Source organism: Andrena cerasifolii, chromosome 8 (genome assembly GCF_050908995.1).
Source record: "Andrena cerasifolii isolate SP2316 chromosome 8, iyAndCera1_principal, whole genome shotgun sequence".
NCBI classification, from domain to species: Eukaryota; Metazoa; Arthropoda; class Insecta; order Hymenoptera; family Andrenidae; genus Andrena; species Andrena cerasifolii.
In genome coordinates this window covers 8,970,352-8,985,901 of record NC_135125.1, presented here as the reverse complement: position 1 = coordinate 8,985,901, position 15,550 = coordinate 8,970,352, and the positions used below count along the sequence as shown (strand labels likewise).

At 43.9% G+C, this 15,550-nt stretch overlaps 1 protein-coding gene across 7 annotated transcripts; it reads left to right on the top strand.

Annotated features, from left to right (window-relative positions):
* The first annotated feature begins 81 nt into the window (after window positions 1-81).
* Btbvii (BTB-protein-VII) lies at window positions 82-12,128 on the top strand. 7 transcript variants are annotated; one of them, XM_076817662.1, is made up of 7 exons: window positions 82-528; window positions 1,122-1,469; window positions 1,563-1,755; window positions 1,828-1,916; window positions 2,724-2,850; window positions 8,555-9,087; window positions 9,531-12,128. In XM_076817662.1, the coding sequence occupies exons 2-7, from the start codon at window positions 1,158-1,160 to the stop codon at window positions 9,786-9,788; spliced, it is 1,512 nt and encodes a 503-aa protein (XP_076673777.1). In that variant the 5' UTR covers window positions 82-528; window positions 1,122-1,157; the 3' UTR covers window positions 9,789-12,128. The 7 variants fall into 7 exon arrangements, with proteins under 7 accessions (XP_076673777.1, XP_076673771.1, XP_076673776.1 ...); XM_076817656.1 differs by having other exon boundaries at window positions 82-505; window positions 1,563-1,916; XM_076817655.1 differs by having other exon boundaries at window positions 100-528; window positions 1,563-1,916.
* Window positions 12,129-15,550: the final 3,422 nt, after the last annotated feature.

Here is a 15,550-nt window from a genome sequence, read left to right as displayed (position 1 = left end):
GGCGAGCCGCGTGAACCAATCTTCTTCCAAACCCCACGAAGAACCCGAGGATCGGAAGCGTGCTTCGAACGATGTTTGCCTTTAGACCGCCTGTAGAGCTTCGCAGATCATCGCCAGATGTCGCCGTCGGTCCGTCGCTATATTGATCAAGTTAGATTTTCTAAGGACGCACGTTGAGATAAGATCTCTAGTATTTTGTCCGATTACACGCGGAAATTCGCCGCTGTGCATGGAAACACGCGCCTCCCCCCCCCCTTCCTTCCCAAGATTTTCGGCGAACCCTCGCCGCCCGCCATCGTAGCCTCGTAATTTTTCGCCTATGACGTCACTTGTGAATTACACAAGCGTCACCGCTCAGTCTGTTGTGGAAAATTTCGTCGGATCAATGGCAGCGGCCAGTCAGCTCTGTTTTTCCAAATAAAAACTAAAAGAAACGCCGCATCGACGTGCTTGGTTTCACCGCTGTGCACCGTGCCTCACCAGAATCCAACCGCCGCCGAAAACAGTAGGACACCTTGGCCGAGCAAAGTGAGCGAACCCGCTTGCCTCTGATTTTTCCGCGATCATCCCCGTGATAGAGCCTGCATTTCTTGCGCGTCGCACGATCGTAACCACGTCGCGAGGCCTATTCCCTCTTAACGTCCGTCCCTCGGACGCTCCGCAAAAACAATTCGACCCCTCGATGGTCCAGCCAGGTGTTTTTCCGCGAATGACATCTGGCCTGATCGCGGGGCGACACGTAAATTCGACCTTAGAGTTGGAGCTGAGTCGCGTCGAAGCTGCGACAAGAGCGAGCAAGAGTCGCGTGGTGCTTCATTTGTATCTGTGTTTACGGGATTCGCGTTCCTGTATGTACAAACAGTACGTAGTATTTCAATGCGCTCCGAACCGCGGATACCGTTTGAGGGATAAAGAAAGCAGCGATGTATAAGTGGAAGATGAAGTAACTGTGGATTAATTGTGGATATAATGAGAACTTTAACCTTCTCCCTGCGACGTTAATATGTGCATGTTCTGGGAATGTGGTCGATGCGCGTGTGGTTGCGTCTGTATGTAGGAGTGGATAAAGCCGAGCGCTGCGAATATTTCTTCGGCGGCTAATGGTTCGATCGTTTTTGCAGGTATAGTTGGAGGTTCCGACAGTAATTCGCCTTGAAATGTCGATGCAGCAGTTTTGTTTGCGGTGGAACAATCATCAGCCAAACTTCATTTCGGTGTTCTCGAATTTACTGAACAATGAGACTCTGGTGGACGTGACGCTGGCTGCGGAGGGCAGGCACCTTCAAGCACACAAAGTTGTACTATCCGCGTGCAGCACGTACTTTCAGTCACTGTTTACCGTGAATCCTTGCCAGCATCCGATCGTTATACTGAAGGATGTGAAGTTCTCCGACCTGAAGATCATGGTCGATTTTATGTACTACGGCGAAGTGAACATATCGCAGGATCAGTTGCCATCTATCATAAAGGTGCGTGTAAAAGTTAGCGAGAAGCCTTTGTTTGTATTCCTTTATTCGACGAGATCGTATTAACCTGGCTTGTTCCTGTATTTCGCCGCTTAGACCGCAGAGAGTTTAAAGATAAAGGGACTCGCGGAAATGCACACAGCTTCTTTGACCAAGTGGCCCAGTGGTAGTAGCGAGCCTGGAGGAGGGGATCGCGGTGATTCTTGCTCGCCAAGTCCATCCCCGTTATCGCCGACCATCCGTGGGAAGAGGTTGAGGAAATCGTCTACGGGCTCAACATCTGGATCCGGTGATAAACCAGAAGAAATTAATGAAATTACTTTAGTCGCTACCAATATTGTAAAACCAGAACCATTGATAGTTTCGCAAGAAGGGGTGGAGAACTTAAGGAGACCTGTGAACACCAGTACAGAATCTCAGGGCAGTATCGACGAGGAACAGATATCAATTGTAAATATAATGCCAGCTATGTATAAAAGGCGCTCTTAAGGGGGCTGACCACTGTAAAAAATCGGAAAAATCGATTTTTTTCTTTTTCACATCTTCTGAAAGACATACGTTTCAAGGATGCTCTCTCCAAATTTTATAAAGAAATTCGCAAAATTGACGGAGATATAGTGTTTTCCGTGAAGCGGTGTCAAGCGCGCGACTGAGCCGCGCGGAACATTGAACGCGTTTTTCTCAGAATGATATTTTTCAACCGCGTTGACAGTATACAGAGAAAACTATACATCCAATTGACATGAGCAAGGGCATTTATTGTATAAAAAACCCGTCGCTATTACGTGACGATCAGTTTTCTTCAATTAACGACCTGCTTCTATTTTTTTTAGCAACATTTTCCCAAATTTGTACCCCGAAAACATGATTTTCTTCAGTGGTCCACCATTTTGTAATTTTTTGCAATTTTGACTTTTTTTTATCGTCATGTAATAGAGGTAGGCTTCTAGTTTCTAAATATTTTTGTCTTTTTGAATTCGGATTAACCATATCGCCTCAGCACGATTTTGCCGCAGCGCACATTTTGACGAAGACTGTACAGTAGACGGATTTATGAATTAGATGGGAAAATTTTTTTTTTTTAATATTTTTACATTATTAACGATACTAAGCAATGCATTGATTTACTTGCGGTGTTTGGTTGAAATAAATTCCCGAAAACACCCTTGCATTTCGGACCGTTACAGTGGTTTGCCCCCTTAACTCAATGAAATTCTTTATTTTATCGAGGTACTGGAATAATACAATCTATTTTAGATGAGTAACATGGAGAATAGTTCAGCGACGCCGTCACAAAGTGACGGTTCGATACAGGATGTGAGCCAGCAATCAGGAGGGAACGTGGCGCAGAGTTCAGTTTCTTCGCAACCACCTGCGCATCAAGGTAAGTAACTTTTTAAGTCTGTACCTACTTCGAGATTATCTTAAAGAGCTCGATGTAAGTCGCTAGAATAAATTATAACTGAAGAGTGATAGGGTATTTACAACGCGCGTTGTAAAATAACTTTAAGAAAAGATTCATACCTTCTGATCAAGTTCCGATGTATATAAGTGGGATTGATGTAACTGTAGCAAAGTTGCTGCTTCTTTCTTTTTATCGCTGCATGAAGAGTACACGTGCTACCGATGCATAAAGTTTCTTACGTTATCAATGATTATACGTATGGTAGAAATAGTTGTGATAAGCATAATATAATTGTTAATCGGGAAATGTAACAGATCTTATCGTATAAGATACGTTTTAAAGACGAGGATTATAACATTGCGTATTTTAATATGTATCAAGCAGACTTGGAAATCTTATTTGCTATTGTACAGAGATGGGAGTAATTCGTTTTTAAACATGCATGATATCTGTCTTTCACACAAGTACCTTGGTAGATTGATAGTTAAGTGCGAATTATACCAAGTGTGGTGGGTATCGAAACTGCATGTAGACAAACAAAACTTACACACATAATATGCTGGCACAGATGCGTTTAAATGTACTGCACAAGGAAAATCAACAGACGTTTGACATGAAAATAGAGCGAAAGATCGGGAACATAATGAAAATTTAGTTGTGCAAATTTTTAAGGCTATTCTTCATTCATGAAATTCACCATGGTACACAGATACATAGCACACAATGTATAATGTTCTTTAGAGGACAGTAATATCGGGCCTTTAACATTGTTGAGCGTGTATGTGTGCCTTGATCTGTCCTTTAATTCGATAAAGTCTTACACTCTTTCTGTATCTCAAATGAATAATGTGCTTTAAAATGTATCTGTGCCATGCCACAATTCTACTTTTAATATTCCCATACGTATACCATTACTTTCGCAGACTTATACAGAATATCTTTCCATTCTTTTCTGCTTACAGCTTAGCAATGTTTCTTTCTCCACACACAAGTAGCGTACCAAGCATCACGTTTCATTCCAATTAGACAATTTACCTTCTTGACTCTACGATTCAGTTTCACAAGCGAGCCAATTACCGCAGAACAGCCATTCCATATATCGATCACAACAGAGCCACATTATTGCTAATACGCCCAACTATACGTACACAATATTTTTACATCACAGTCTCAGTTATACTACACGAGCCTTTTAATATATCTTTCATATTCTCCTCACCCAGTCTAAGAAGTGCTCCTTTCTATTAAAGTCACATGTTACTCGCTCGATACACTTAATTAGCATTTACGAAGGTATATATTATATAGCCGGTCGAAAGTAATTCCCGTGCTCTGACCAAAGATGAACCGGTCTGTTCCGCAGGATTGCAATGGACTATTATGGAGCACACATATCCACGTTTCGCTCTGTCCTCGTGTCAAACGAATCTGTCGATCCAAGCGTCATCAGCTTTTACCACGCCCGAAATAACAGCCTCCTCGACCATCAGCGATCAGTACACTGGTACCAGCACGACTGGTTCCAGTTGCGCCCTGACCAGTTACCAGAACTCCTCGCACGGGACGTTGCAGCACTCGTCGTCGAGCGGGCCCACGCCGTCGGCACAGTGCCCGAGCAACTGCCAGACCCCGTGCGCCAGCCCCCAGACGGCGATCAGGAGGAAACGATCCACCAATCCCCAGTCGGACGAGAACTTTATCAGAGCGCTGGACGCTGTGCGGTTCGGCGGCGTGGGTTTCTGCAGGGCGGCGAAGATGTTCGGCGTGAACAATCGAACGCTTTGGCTGGAGTACAGGAAACGGGGTTACCCGGTCAACCGACCGAGCTTGAAGTCAAGGGTGAAGCAGGAAGTGAATTCCTCGCCGCCGCCAGCCCCGGCCGCCCAGCCGGTCAACTCGCAGAGCCCTACGCCAATGGGACCCCCTACCATCCCCCACAGTACACACAATACCCACAGCACGCATACCATGCTGACCACCCACAGCCCTCACACGATGCTCAGCGGTTATATCGACAGCAGGCACACGGACTACGCGTTGCCCAGCACCACGATGCCAATCAATCTGCACGGCGTTAATTACAACGCAATGTGAGCCAGCCACGACGTGGCCACCATGGCCACTTGTATAGACGAGCTTGAAAAGTATTAGACGTCTACGTGCACCGTGAAACCGAATTCACCAGCGACACACAGTAATATGAACATCCACGAGGGGATTAGGGATCTATCGTTTAAATGTAAAACAGAGAAACTCGGTTTTAGATATCCTTTTTTTCTGCCTAGCAGGTACGCGCGTATGATAAGCTTGGAGTAACGGGGAATTTAGAGTGAGAAGGGGAAGATCGGTACACACACTTTGTACATTGCAGCGATTTTTTATATTAGGGTACACTATGTAGCCGAACACGTTGTGTCTACGTTGGAACTCGTTAACTTTCTCCAGTTTCATTCGTCTTTTGCCGAACAAAGACGCGCAGTATCTACCCGGGTTATTTTAAAGGATAATCCTTCATTTTAATCAGAAACTTCGGTGTCCATGAAATTGTAAGTTAACGAGTTGCCATAGCACGACGACACGTTTGTGTTGACCGCCCATCGTCCACCACCGGAGGTGTCCGGCGGAAGGTAGAGCCATTGAGCTCTATCCTAACTGGAGTGTGAATAGCAGTGGGAAGAAGTAGACGCTACAGCGGTCCGAGAGAAATCGATGATAGTGTGTGAATGTGTCCTTCTATCCCTCTCTATCTCTACTATCCTGTATTAAATTTGTGTGCAGTGGGGGTATGACCATCACCACGCCATGATCTTTGTTAGCATCAGTTACGACTCTCAAAATAATAATCATGAGTAATTTTAACACATTTGACTCTTTTTTTTTATTTTGCGATCATTATTCATAAGAATATTCTTTTTTGCATATGTTTTACATTCGTGTGCGCGCAGATAAGTTCACTCAGATGCACTATCCATCTATAGTCTAGTAAGACAGAGAAAGCAATCCCTCGTACTTGTGTTCCTCGGTCTGACCGTCCGCCGTTGCTCTGTTCACACTCCAGTTAGGATAGAACTCAATGGGTAGAGCAAGTTCTGAAACAGGTTCCTTTAGTTTAAACGTACCGTTCGAAATCTGAATCGTCGCGATGCGATAGTACAGTGGCGATCGCATTACATACGCGTATAAACTCGCTTGTTTGTGATTTCAGATATTTATAGGCGAAGCTGTATCGACCATTTTCTTTTTAAGCGAACCATTCTATCGCCCTGTCGACGCGCGAACGATTCTCACGAGGACTTCGACGTACCCTAGTGTTGGTGCAATATGTAACGGCCCCTCGCGGTCATAATGGGCCCCCCGCGGAATAGTGAGACTATTTTGCTTCGCCCGACTTCAGCCTATACCTACGGCTCGTATAAACTTTTGTACATAGCGAATACAAAGTAGCTGATACGAAATTATTAGTTAGAGAATATATCATGTGCATTTGCACACAGTTAAACGCATCCTACGAAACTAACGATTTATCTACGAAGAAGGAAGGGAAAGGGACATTACGCGACTCGCCAATACATGTATTACCATTGATCGTTCAATGAACTCGCAGACTACATAGAATATTATTCGCAGACATCGGTTCAGTTTAATATTCTTTGCATTCGATTCCACTTGGAAAATTGTACTATGCAAGGGTGTACCGCAAACGTGTGGCAACAGACGCGAATTTAACACGTAAAACAAATAGCATTTGCATTTTTACAGTGCATTTTGTTGAGTATATATAGACTCTTATAACGTACTCTCGGTCATTTTAGGCCGTTCTTTTGATTAGAGTAGGACGTCCGAATCCTTCGATTATTTTTCTTTATACACGTATAAACGTATTCATGTATAATTCGTATATATTGATATATAAAAATGAATTTTATTATTTTGACGTGCTGAATACGGTTTTGAATGTAGGCCCACGTTTTTGGGGTATGGAACAGGTTACAGGGTACAAGTAGCGCGCACATTTTGAACCGCGCGAATTCACGTCAGTGGGAATCGTGGAATTTTCTATTTGAATGGAAATTATTTTGGCCTTTACGCAAATTGTCTTACTTGCCTTTGAATCTTTTCGTTCCTTTTTCTTATACTTCGACCCTTTCATCGCCGATTCACCCGCATTATTTATACGGTTCTTTGAATCGGCCAAGGATGTAGCACGTAAGCAGCAGGATATAATTTGTACAAAGGTAATTTTTTTATATTTATGCACTAAGGCAGTGCGGTATGCGGGAACAATTTTTTCTCTCCCAATATTTACATGTCGATTTTTGTTACAAGTATGTCTACATCACTACGATGTAAAAAGTAAGACAGTAATGCATGTATTGAGAAGCAACTATCGATTATCGTGGAGCTATTTTTTTTTTTAAATTTCTTTTAATCAATCCTTTTTCGAAACTATTTTGTCGCGGTGGGAAGAAAGTTTCCATTCGGTTCGTTCGCGGAAGTACTTATCACGCGGTTTGATCTTCTCATTTTGGTAGAGGAGAAATTTAGCGATTAATAAGCGTTCCGTCGATGCGTGGAGCCGCGGAGGTTGATAAATAATTGTAGGATTAATTGAAAGGGGTGTGTCTTGTTTAGCATTCGAGTAGGCACAATGAATTTGAATAACGTTGTAAATACTAATGATCATTTCGAGCACCCCTTTTCGATCTTAACTTTCTATTCGTGCAATTAATCATTCTTTAGTTACTTTAGAGTTTCGTATAGCTGCGTTAAAGAAGAGACTCGTCGGACTCCGTAATTTATAATTCGTACTTAACGACCGAGTAAGCCGGCGAAAGTATCAACTTCTAATTTATTACGTCTTCCTGCCATTATTTCGATCCATTGAAGTCGTCGTGAATATTCACAAACGAATTGTAAAATTTTTGTCACGAGATCAAGGCACACGAGCTTTCTGAACTTTATTCACGGAAACTATGGTAAACGATACCGGATAGGTCTTATTTACTAAGAGGCACTCGATTCGCGTTATCGGTTACGATTATCCAATAATTACTTCAACGAGAGCAATTATTCATACGTCGAGTGCATTCCATTGTTTCTTTTTTACATTGTACAAAACGATAGATGAATATAGGATGTTAAATGAAGAAATGTTGATCGTAATGTATACACTCTTGAACGTAATATTTCACCCTCGAGCAGACTTGTCGTGGGAGGGTTGAAACAAGAGGAAACTAGTTTAATCGATACGAATTTTATATGCAGAGGATCGAGTTTAATGTGTCAGTGTTATGTATAACGTCTTTAATAAATAACGTGAAGAAAGAATCAATTAAAGCTTGTCCATAGCTGGACGTAATATTATATGAAACAGTCGTCTTCGTAGAATCTTCATTTTTGTAAACGACCACAAACTGTCATGTAAAAAGTACTGAAAGAATCTTGGGAAAACGAGACGGGCCATAAACTGCATCCTAATCTGTGCCAGCATATTAACCACACGCAAAATTGTAAATTCATCTCAGGTGTATGTATAATAACTTCACCCAAATATTCCCCTCAGAAAACTGAAGCATTCCCACCCTAAGCATTCACTCATCCCCGTTTCAGCGCCTAAAAGAAATCCCAATTCTCTACAGACACCCGCTTAGCTCTCCTACTGACTTACACTCTTCCCTTTTAGTGGTCTGCAAGCCGATAGCCGCGAAGAGGTGTCGTCTCCTGATGCGGCAGCCCCGCGTGAAGAAGGAGCCGAACCACTTGTCCCCGGACAGCGAAACCTCCTCCCCGCATATCGTCCCGTCGCCGATCCACGTGACGACGCCAACGCTGAAGCTACCACAGACGTCGAGAAGCTTCGACGAGTCTCGGATGTCGTCGTCGTCGCCGCCACAGCCGAGTCTGTTGACAGTGACCACCTCGAACCTGTTGACCGTGCCCCAGCCATCCTATCTGATAAAGCAGCACTCCCACCCCCTATTGTCTAGTCAGCAGCAGTCCACAAGCGGGAACTACTGGATCCACAGGCAGCACTCCAACCCCGAGTTGCCTGGAAGAACCACCAGCCCCTCGATCGTCGTGGAGCCAGCGCCTATTATTAAAACGGAAGTGGAAATCTGCGAGGAACCCGTTACTCCTGCCGCCGAGGCTGCTGGATCCACCTCTGGACTGAGGATAAAGACCACCGAGCTCAGACGTAGCTCATCGTCGCCACAAGTAAGAGTCTGGTCACTTAGGGAAAGCAACTTACAAGGGAAGACCCCCAAGTCGGAAATTCATAAAAATTATGAAACTTTGGAGACATGTAGAGGATATATTTATTATTGCTGCCTAAATTCACTCTATGGGGGTGAAACTGACACCTGAAAATCCAGCTACTTTCGCTCTTATGTTATTACTCGCGTGCTACTTTTACCAAATGATAATCCAAATTAATGGAAGTAACTTTTCTCTGAAAACATTTTTTCTATCCCGTACAGTTCGCGAGTAGACGATATCAGAAAGTAGACGGATTTTCAGGGACCAATTTCACCCCCCGAGAGTGAATTTAGGCAGCAAAAAAATCATAATTTTCAAAGTTTCATAATTTTCGGCTTAGGGATCCTTTCTTATTAGTGATTGAAGCTTCTATTAACCACTTCGGGTCTACTTTGTTGCAGACGACGAGCAGAGAGGCTCGAGACACCACCGGGGATCAACGCCTGGGCCACTGTCCCGTGTTAAGAGCGGGCCCTGCGCTCGGCTGCAATCACTGTTGGAACACCATAGACGCCCACGGCAGGATACTGCGGAGGAAGACGAAGTACCACTGTCCAGAGTGCCAGATCAACCTCTGCATCGTGCCCTGCTTCCAGGAGTTCCACGAGCAACGCCGGGAGCTGAAGGCCAAGCCCTTACCGAAAACTAGCTCCGTCTAAAGCTCTGCCCCGGCTTCTTGTACTGTTCTCATAGGTCGTACGCGGCAATTCGCGAGCTTTCGATGTGAATCTGCGGACGAGGTAGGCGCAGTCTACCGCTGTGGTTTCCGTAGCTCCCTGCTGATGATCGCGGATCGTACGAGCTTTCTTCTTTCGTTGGTAGGTTGATCGTTAATTGTGGTTGGTGGACAGTCGATCACTTTCGATCGAGGAGGTAGGAAATTCGCGAGAGCGTGGAGGCTCGTTTGCCTTACCGGATGATATTGTGGCGATGAAGAATTGATTAGATAACGAAGTTCCTAAGGATATTAGCGGAGCGACGGTTTCGAAATTGGTGGTTCGATGCACGCAGCCGTAACTAGGTATAATTCTTTCTTTCTTTCCTTTTCCTTTATACAGCACAGCTGTAATCTTGTTAGATGAAATGCTCCATAATCTCTGGATATAAGTACAGGGAATGAATTCTCGAATTTCTTGACACATACTGTGGTGCAAGTTGAACCCAGACCTACCCCAGCCTCATAAATCTAATTCAAACCCTACCTAAACTGTCTCCACATTTAATTTACCCCTATCCCAAGCCTCATTTATACCCAATTCAAGCTAAACCATTCGCTTTAATCCTAGACCACATCTAATTCTCCACCTTAAAAAGGAACGATCACTTTCGCAGCGCCATACCTATCGAAATGTTTGTCCATGTTCCTTAATTAAAAGTGTCCTCACCCTTTTTACGATGCCCACAGACCTCGTTACGGCTCCGCGTAAGAATTCCCCAAGGAGTAAATACCGCGCGTTTGAAGAGACACATCCTCGAACGGCAAGAAGGATGCCTGGTGTCTTTTGAGGATACTCGAGATATTAACACGACGAGACGGCGGGTGGCTTTCGCTTCTCAGAGTCGAAACGGAACCACGGTGGAATCTTATTAAAGGGGTCGTGCTTCTCGTGGCTCCAGGTACTTGCTCCTAGTTTTGCCACAGGGTCAGCCCCGGTTCTTGTACTTCTTTTTATTCCACAGGCGAGTTCGTAATTGTCCGACGATCAGCTTATCGTTTCCACCTATTGACTTAACGATGAAACGCATAGGCGCGTAACATTCTACCTGTTAATACGTTTCCCTGCCGAAACACCAGGATTTTACAGGTAGACGTATTTGCAATTGTATTAACTGTGTATCGATCAACGGTAGATAAGGTGCCGCGAGTATCCGGGAACACAGAATTTCGTGAGCCCATTCGCGAGGATACGTTCCCGCGTAGACGCCGTTTAGTACTTTCCGTGGCGCAATTAATTTATTCGTACGCGTGTAAATAACGTGGATAGCTGTATATATTTTCATGGGGCGAGTGCCCGTGGCGGCACTCGCAGTTCGACGGAGGCTGTACGTTGATATTCAGGGGGGTGTGATCTAGAGAGGATCCGAGCCCGCGTCTTTTTCATATCGAAAGCGATCACCGACGATCTTCTATCGTTCGTTTCCGAGTGGTATTTTCTGCATTTATCGAAGCAAGTTGGGAGGCCACCCCTAAGCGGGGCCGGCCATTTTGTACTCGTCGAGGAAACGAGGGAGTGTACAGTTTTCTATGGACAGAGGGTTAATCGCTGACTTGGACTTTGGTAATAGCGATGTCGTCTTTGGCGAAGATGTGACGTTTTGCAATTTGTGAATGAAATTGTTTAATTAAACGGAAGATATACATATATATATATATATTTGTTACGAATGAAATTGCGTAGCCAGTAGCTTGATTTTAAATGGAACCGCGAACGCCTTTGATGATAGGCTTTACTGGAAGAACATACGGGGGTGTTCCAGAAATCTCTACCGCCCAGGAAGAAGTGTTTGTAACTGAGGAGTAGAAGCGTTTCTGAGAGTAGGACGTTAGGGTCTCTCTTCGCCCACAGTGTGTGTAGAACGAGCTCCCAAAGTGTGGTCACTTCCAGGACACCCTGTGTATTTTTAATTGAATATAAACAGTAAAGAGGATGCGCGCGTTCTGGAGATTCAGAGAAATCGTAACGCTCGAGATTGTCTTTCATGGAGGAGAACCGTCTTTCGTTCCGGGGACGTTTCTCTTTTAAGGGGCACTTTCCCCCCGCGGGGTAAAGGAGAGAGCTTAGCACGACGGAAATGCATTTCCCCAGCCCGTCTTTAAGGGACATTTCGCGGACATTTCGCCTCCCCTTGAACGGCAAAGCGTGAAAAAGATTTAGCATACGTGCAATATATTTTTCTCGGCATCACGAGTATACTGTACGCAGTTGTATCGATTAATTATATTTTATGTAAATCTAGAGGTAAGGTTCGTAAGCTAAAAATAAAAGAATGTGATCCAACGTGGCTGTGCCGAGGAGGTATCTTTATTAAGAGGATCCTGGAATAGCGACACACTTCCAGCTCGTGGAACTCGAGGACCCACGAGATATCAGATCCCAATCGAATCCCAGAATTCATCACTTTGATCATCAATAACCATCCCACTCTAGAATTACTAAATCAGAACCATCTCCAGAAAACAGCGATTGCTAAATGAACAAGATTAATCTAGGGGCCGTACTTAAATTACATAAGGGTAATTTTGGCGATTTCTTACCCCCTCCCGCCTCAAGTATAAGAATTCGTAATATTTTATATTCCAACTCCCTTTACCCCCTTACGAAATATTTTTTATATTGCTTTTTTTCTGTTAAATTTTTTTTAAAGTTTTCATATTGAAAATTAAGTAAAAAAAATATTACGTAAGAGACTACCTCACTCTCCGCCCCTTGTAAGGAAACGTAAAAAATTTGCGACCCCCAGAAAGCCTTACGTAATTTAAGGAGGACCCCCCACGCTAGCCACTGTGTTAACCCTTAAATTAATAAGTAAATAGTTAATCATCTAGAAACTACCATATTCTTTCATCAAATCGATGATTCCGAGTTCTACGAGATAGAAGACTATCAGAAGAGCAACTGAAATTTCATCCAAACGATTTTCAACCCTTGCCAAGAAACGCTACGAAGCTACTCGAACTGGAACCCTATCAGCTCACCGATGCAATCTTTCCCTTTGATTGCAATGGAGCAACTTCTACGCCGCGGCTACGCCAATAATCGAAGGGACAGTTTTTGCGAGGTCTCCGTTCCCTTGCAAGCTGACGCCAGGAGGTAACCCCGAGGCATAACGCGGACGGAAGGGCCGTCATCTTGGATCCCCCAAAAGCCACGACGGCGATATTGTACGTGCAGCCGCTGCCCCGTCGACAGCTGGGACCCTCGTCTCGTTTCTAACCGTGGCCAAGGATCCAGGGGACCTTCCATCCAGGAACGAAAAGTCACGGATTAATCGTTTGCACCCTCTATAGCGTATCGGGCTTGCGACGGCCGGCGCTGGGGGAGGGCGCTTGATCTCGTTAGGGTGACGTTTAAATCACATTAAGCAGACTGATCGGTTTACTGGGTCGTTGGATCGGTTCGCGTTCAAACCATCAAGCTGTATTCGTTTCGTCTTTGAATTAGCCCGGGGGAAGTTTGGGTTCCATTCGCACTTGTTCCTGGTTCGAGTTGGTCACTTGGAATGGGAGGAATTTATTTTATATAGACTTCGGGTAGGTAATTATAGAAGACACTGGTGGATTCGCTACTTGGGAAGCTGGGGATACAAGTTTGGAATATTTAAAAGAGTAGAGGAAGTCTTAAGGGGGCACGCCACCTTGTAGGCCTTCAAGAAAAATGGGCAAATTTAAAATTTGTTTCCTCAGGTAATTTTTCACTGAAATATCAAGATCTTTTTGGGAGATGTTAGGCAACATTTTAACTTTATTTTCTTACATTATTTATTACTTAAAGTTTTGACATGGCGGAGTTATACAACATTGTCTATCGTCGAGTTTTGTCAGCTGCTACGCAGCACTACAAGCGACTGGAGCACGAAGAATAAAAAATTCTAATGTCAACTTGAACAAAACTAGATTGTCTTCTGATTAACTAATGGTAAAAAATAAGGCAATCGCGGCTTTGTAAAGAAAATTTTTTTTTTCTGAGAAAACAATTTTTAAAACCTATTCTTTTAGGCCTACAAGGTGGTGTACACCCATAAGAGGGAATTCTATTTTATAGGCTAAAAACATAGCAAAATTTAGGATTTTTTTTCAAGAAACTAGCATTTCGATTCATCTGAAATTTGGATGATGTTTTTATGCATCCTTGAAGAAGTTGCAGTTTCTCTTTATTCATTTTTAATAATAAGTATAGGAGTTACGCATCACGTCGTGCAAAATTCGTCATCCGTTGGTGTGCATGATATTTACCTTCCTGGTAATCTGAAACAGAAAAATGAAACAGCGTTTTACTTTGTACATATGTAGCTTCAATTTGATGAACCAGAATACCGCCAAGTTCTATACTTCTTTTGTTACATAAAAAAATTGGCGCAAAATTGGATACCAAAAATTAAAGGTTCAGATCTTGCAGCTTGAAAACTTTCCACACCCCTCAATAAATTTTTTGTTTTTGCTGGTTCATCAATTTCAAGCTACATACGTATAAAATAATACGCCGTTTCATTATTCTGTTTCAGATTATCTGGTAGATAAATATCATGCACACCAACGGCCGGCGAATTTTGGCGGCCTGATAGTCGATCTTGCATAACTACTATATTTACGGTTAAAAATTAATAAAAAAAAAACTGCAGCTTCCTCAAAGATGCATCAAAATATGGTCCAAATTTCAGATGAATCGAAACGCTGATTTCTCAAAAAAAAAATCCCAAATTTTGCTATGTTTTTAGTCCGAAGAATAAGATTCCCCCTTAAGTATGGAAGTAGGACCTCTGTGGAAAGCGTGTGCAGGATACTCGAACTTCTATTTTTATTTAAAGAGGCTGTGACGATTAGGAAAGAAGATTATGCGGAACCCTGATATTATATCTGTAACTACCCTCTATCATCGACTTCGTGCTTAGAAGCAAGTACATTACACTCACCACCAACCTACATAGAATATCGAATCCTACAAGAATACTTACAACCACCAATCAAATCTCAACAGAATATATTAGACATTCATATGTGCATCCAGGAAACTGAAATCAGTAGTCCTCACTAGGAACGTAGCCACTTCGGAGTTGCTCGCGAATATACCCTGCACATCCCCAGCTTCAGAAACTTTCGAAAGTTTCAAGAAACTCCATCCGCGTAACGTGCCGTCGCTACCGATAGCCAGGTCCATGCGTTAACACAACCAGCACCGTCGAATCTCCCTTCGACAAGATGGAACAGAAGTACGTCCCATATCCCAGCACAGGCTACCCGCGCGGCGATGAATAAATACCGGGCGCGGGGTAGGGTTGTTAATCCGCGGCGAAACATTAAAGTCGAATGAACTTTACCTGTATCTGGAAGTTCGGCCGAAGTTAACGCCTAAGTAAGATAAGGTTAAAGGTTATTGTTCGAGGAGGCGACGAGAGAGGGTATACGAGGGCGAAGCCATGCGGGTGCTCGCCAGCTCCGCCCTCGGCTCTCCTCGTATTCCACCCCCCGTGGAGCAGGCATGCGCCTTGAAAATATTCCACGGAGGTTCTCAAACCACACTCGTCGAACCTTCCTCCCGCGACCTTTGCCCACGGCAAGCCGGAATTATTGAACGACCGATTTTTTTTCCCCAAGCTAGTCGCGAACTAATCGCCGATTTGGAACTCGGCGAAGCGGGGTTGCGGCCGATTAGGAGCCTCGGAAAGCTTCGGGGACTTCGAGGGAAGAGTTCGAGTGTTTAGA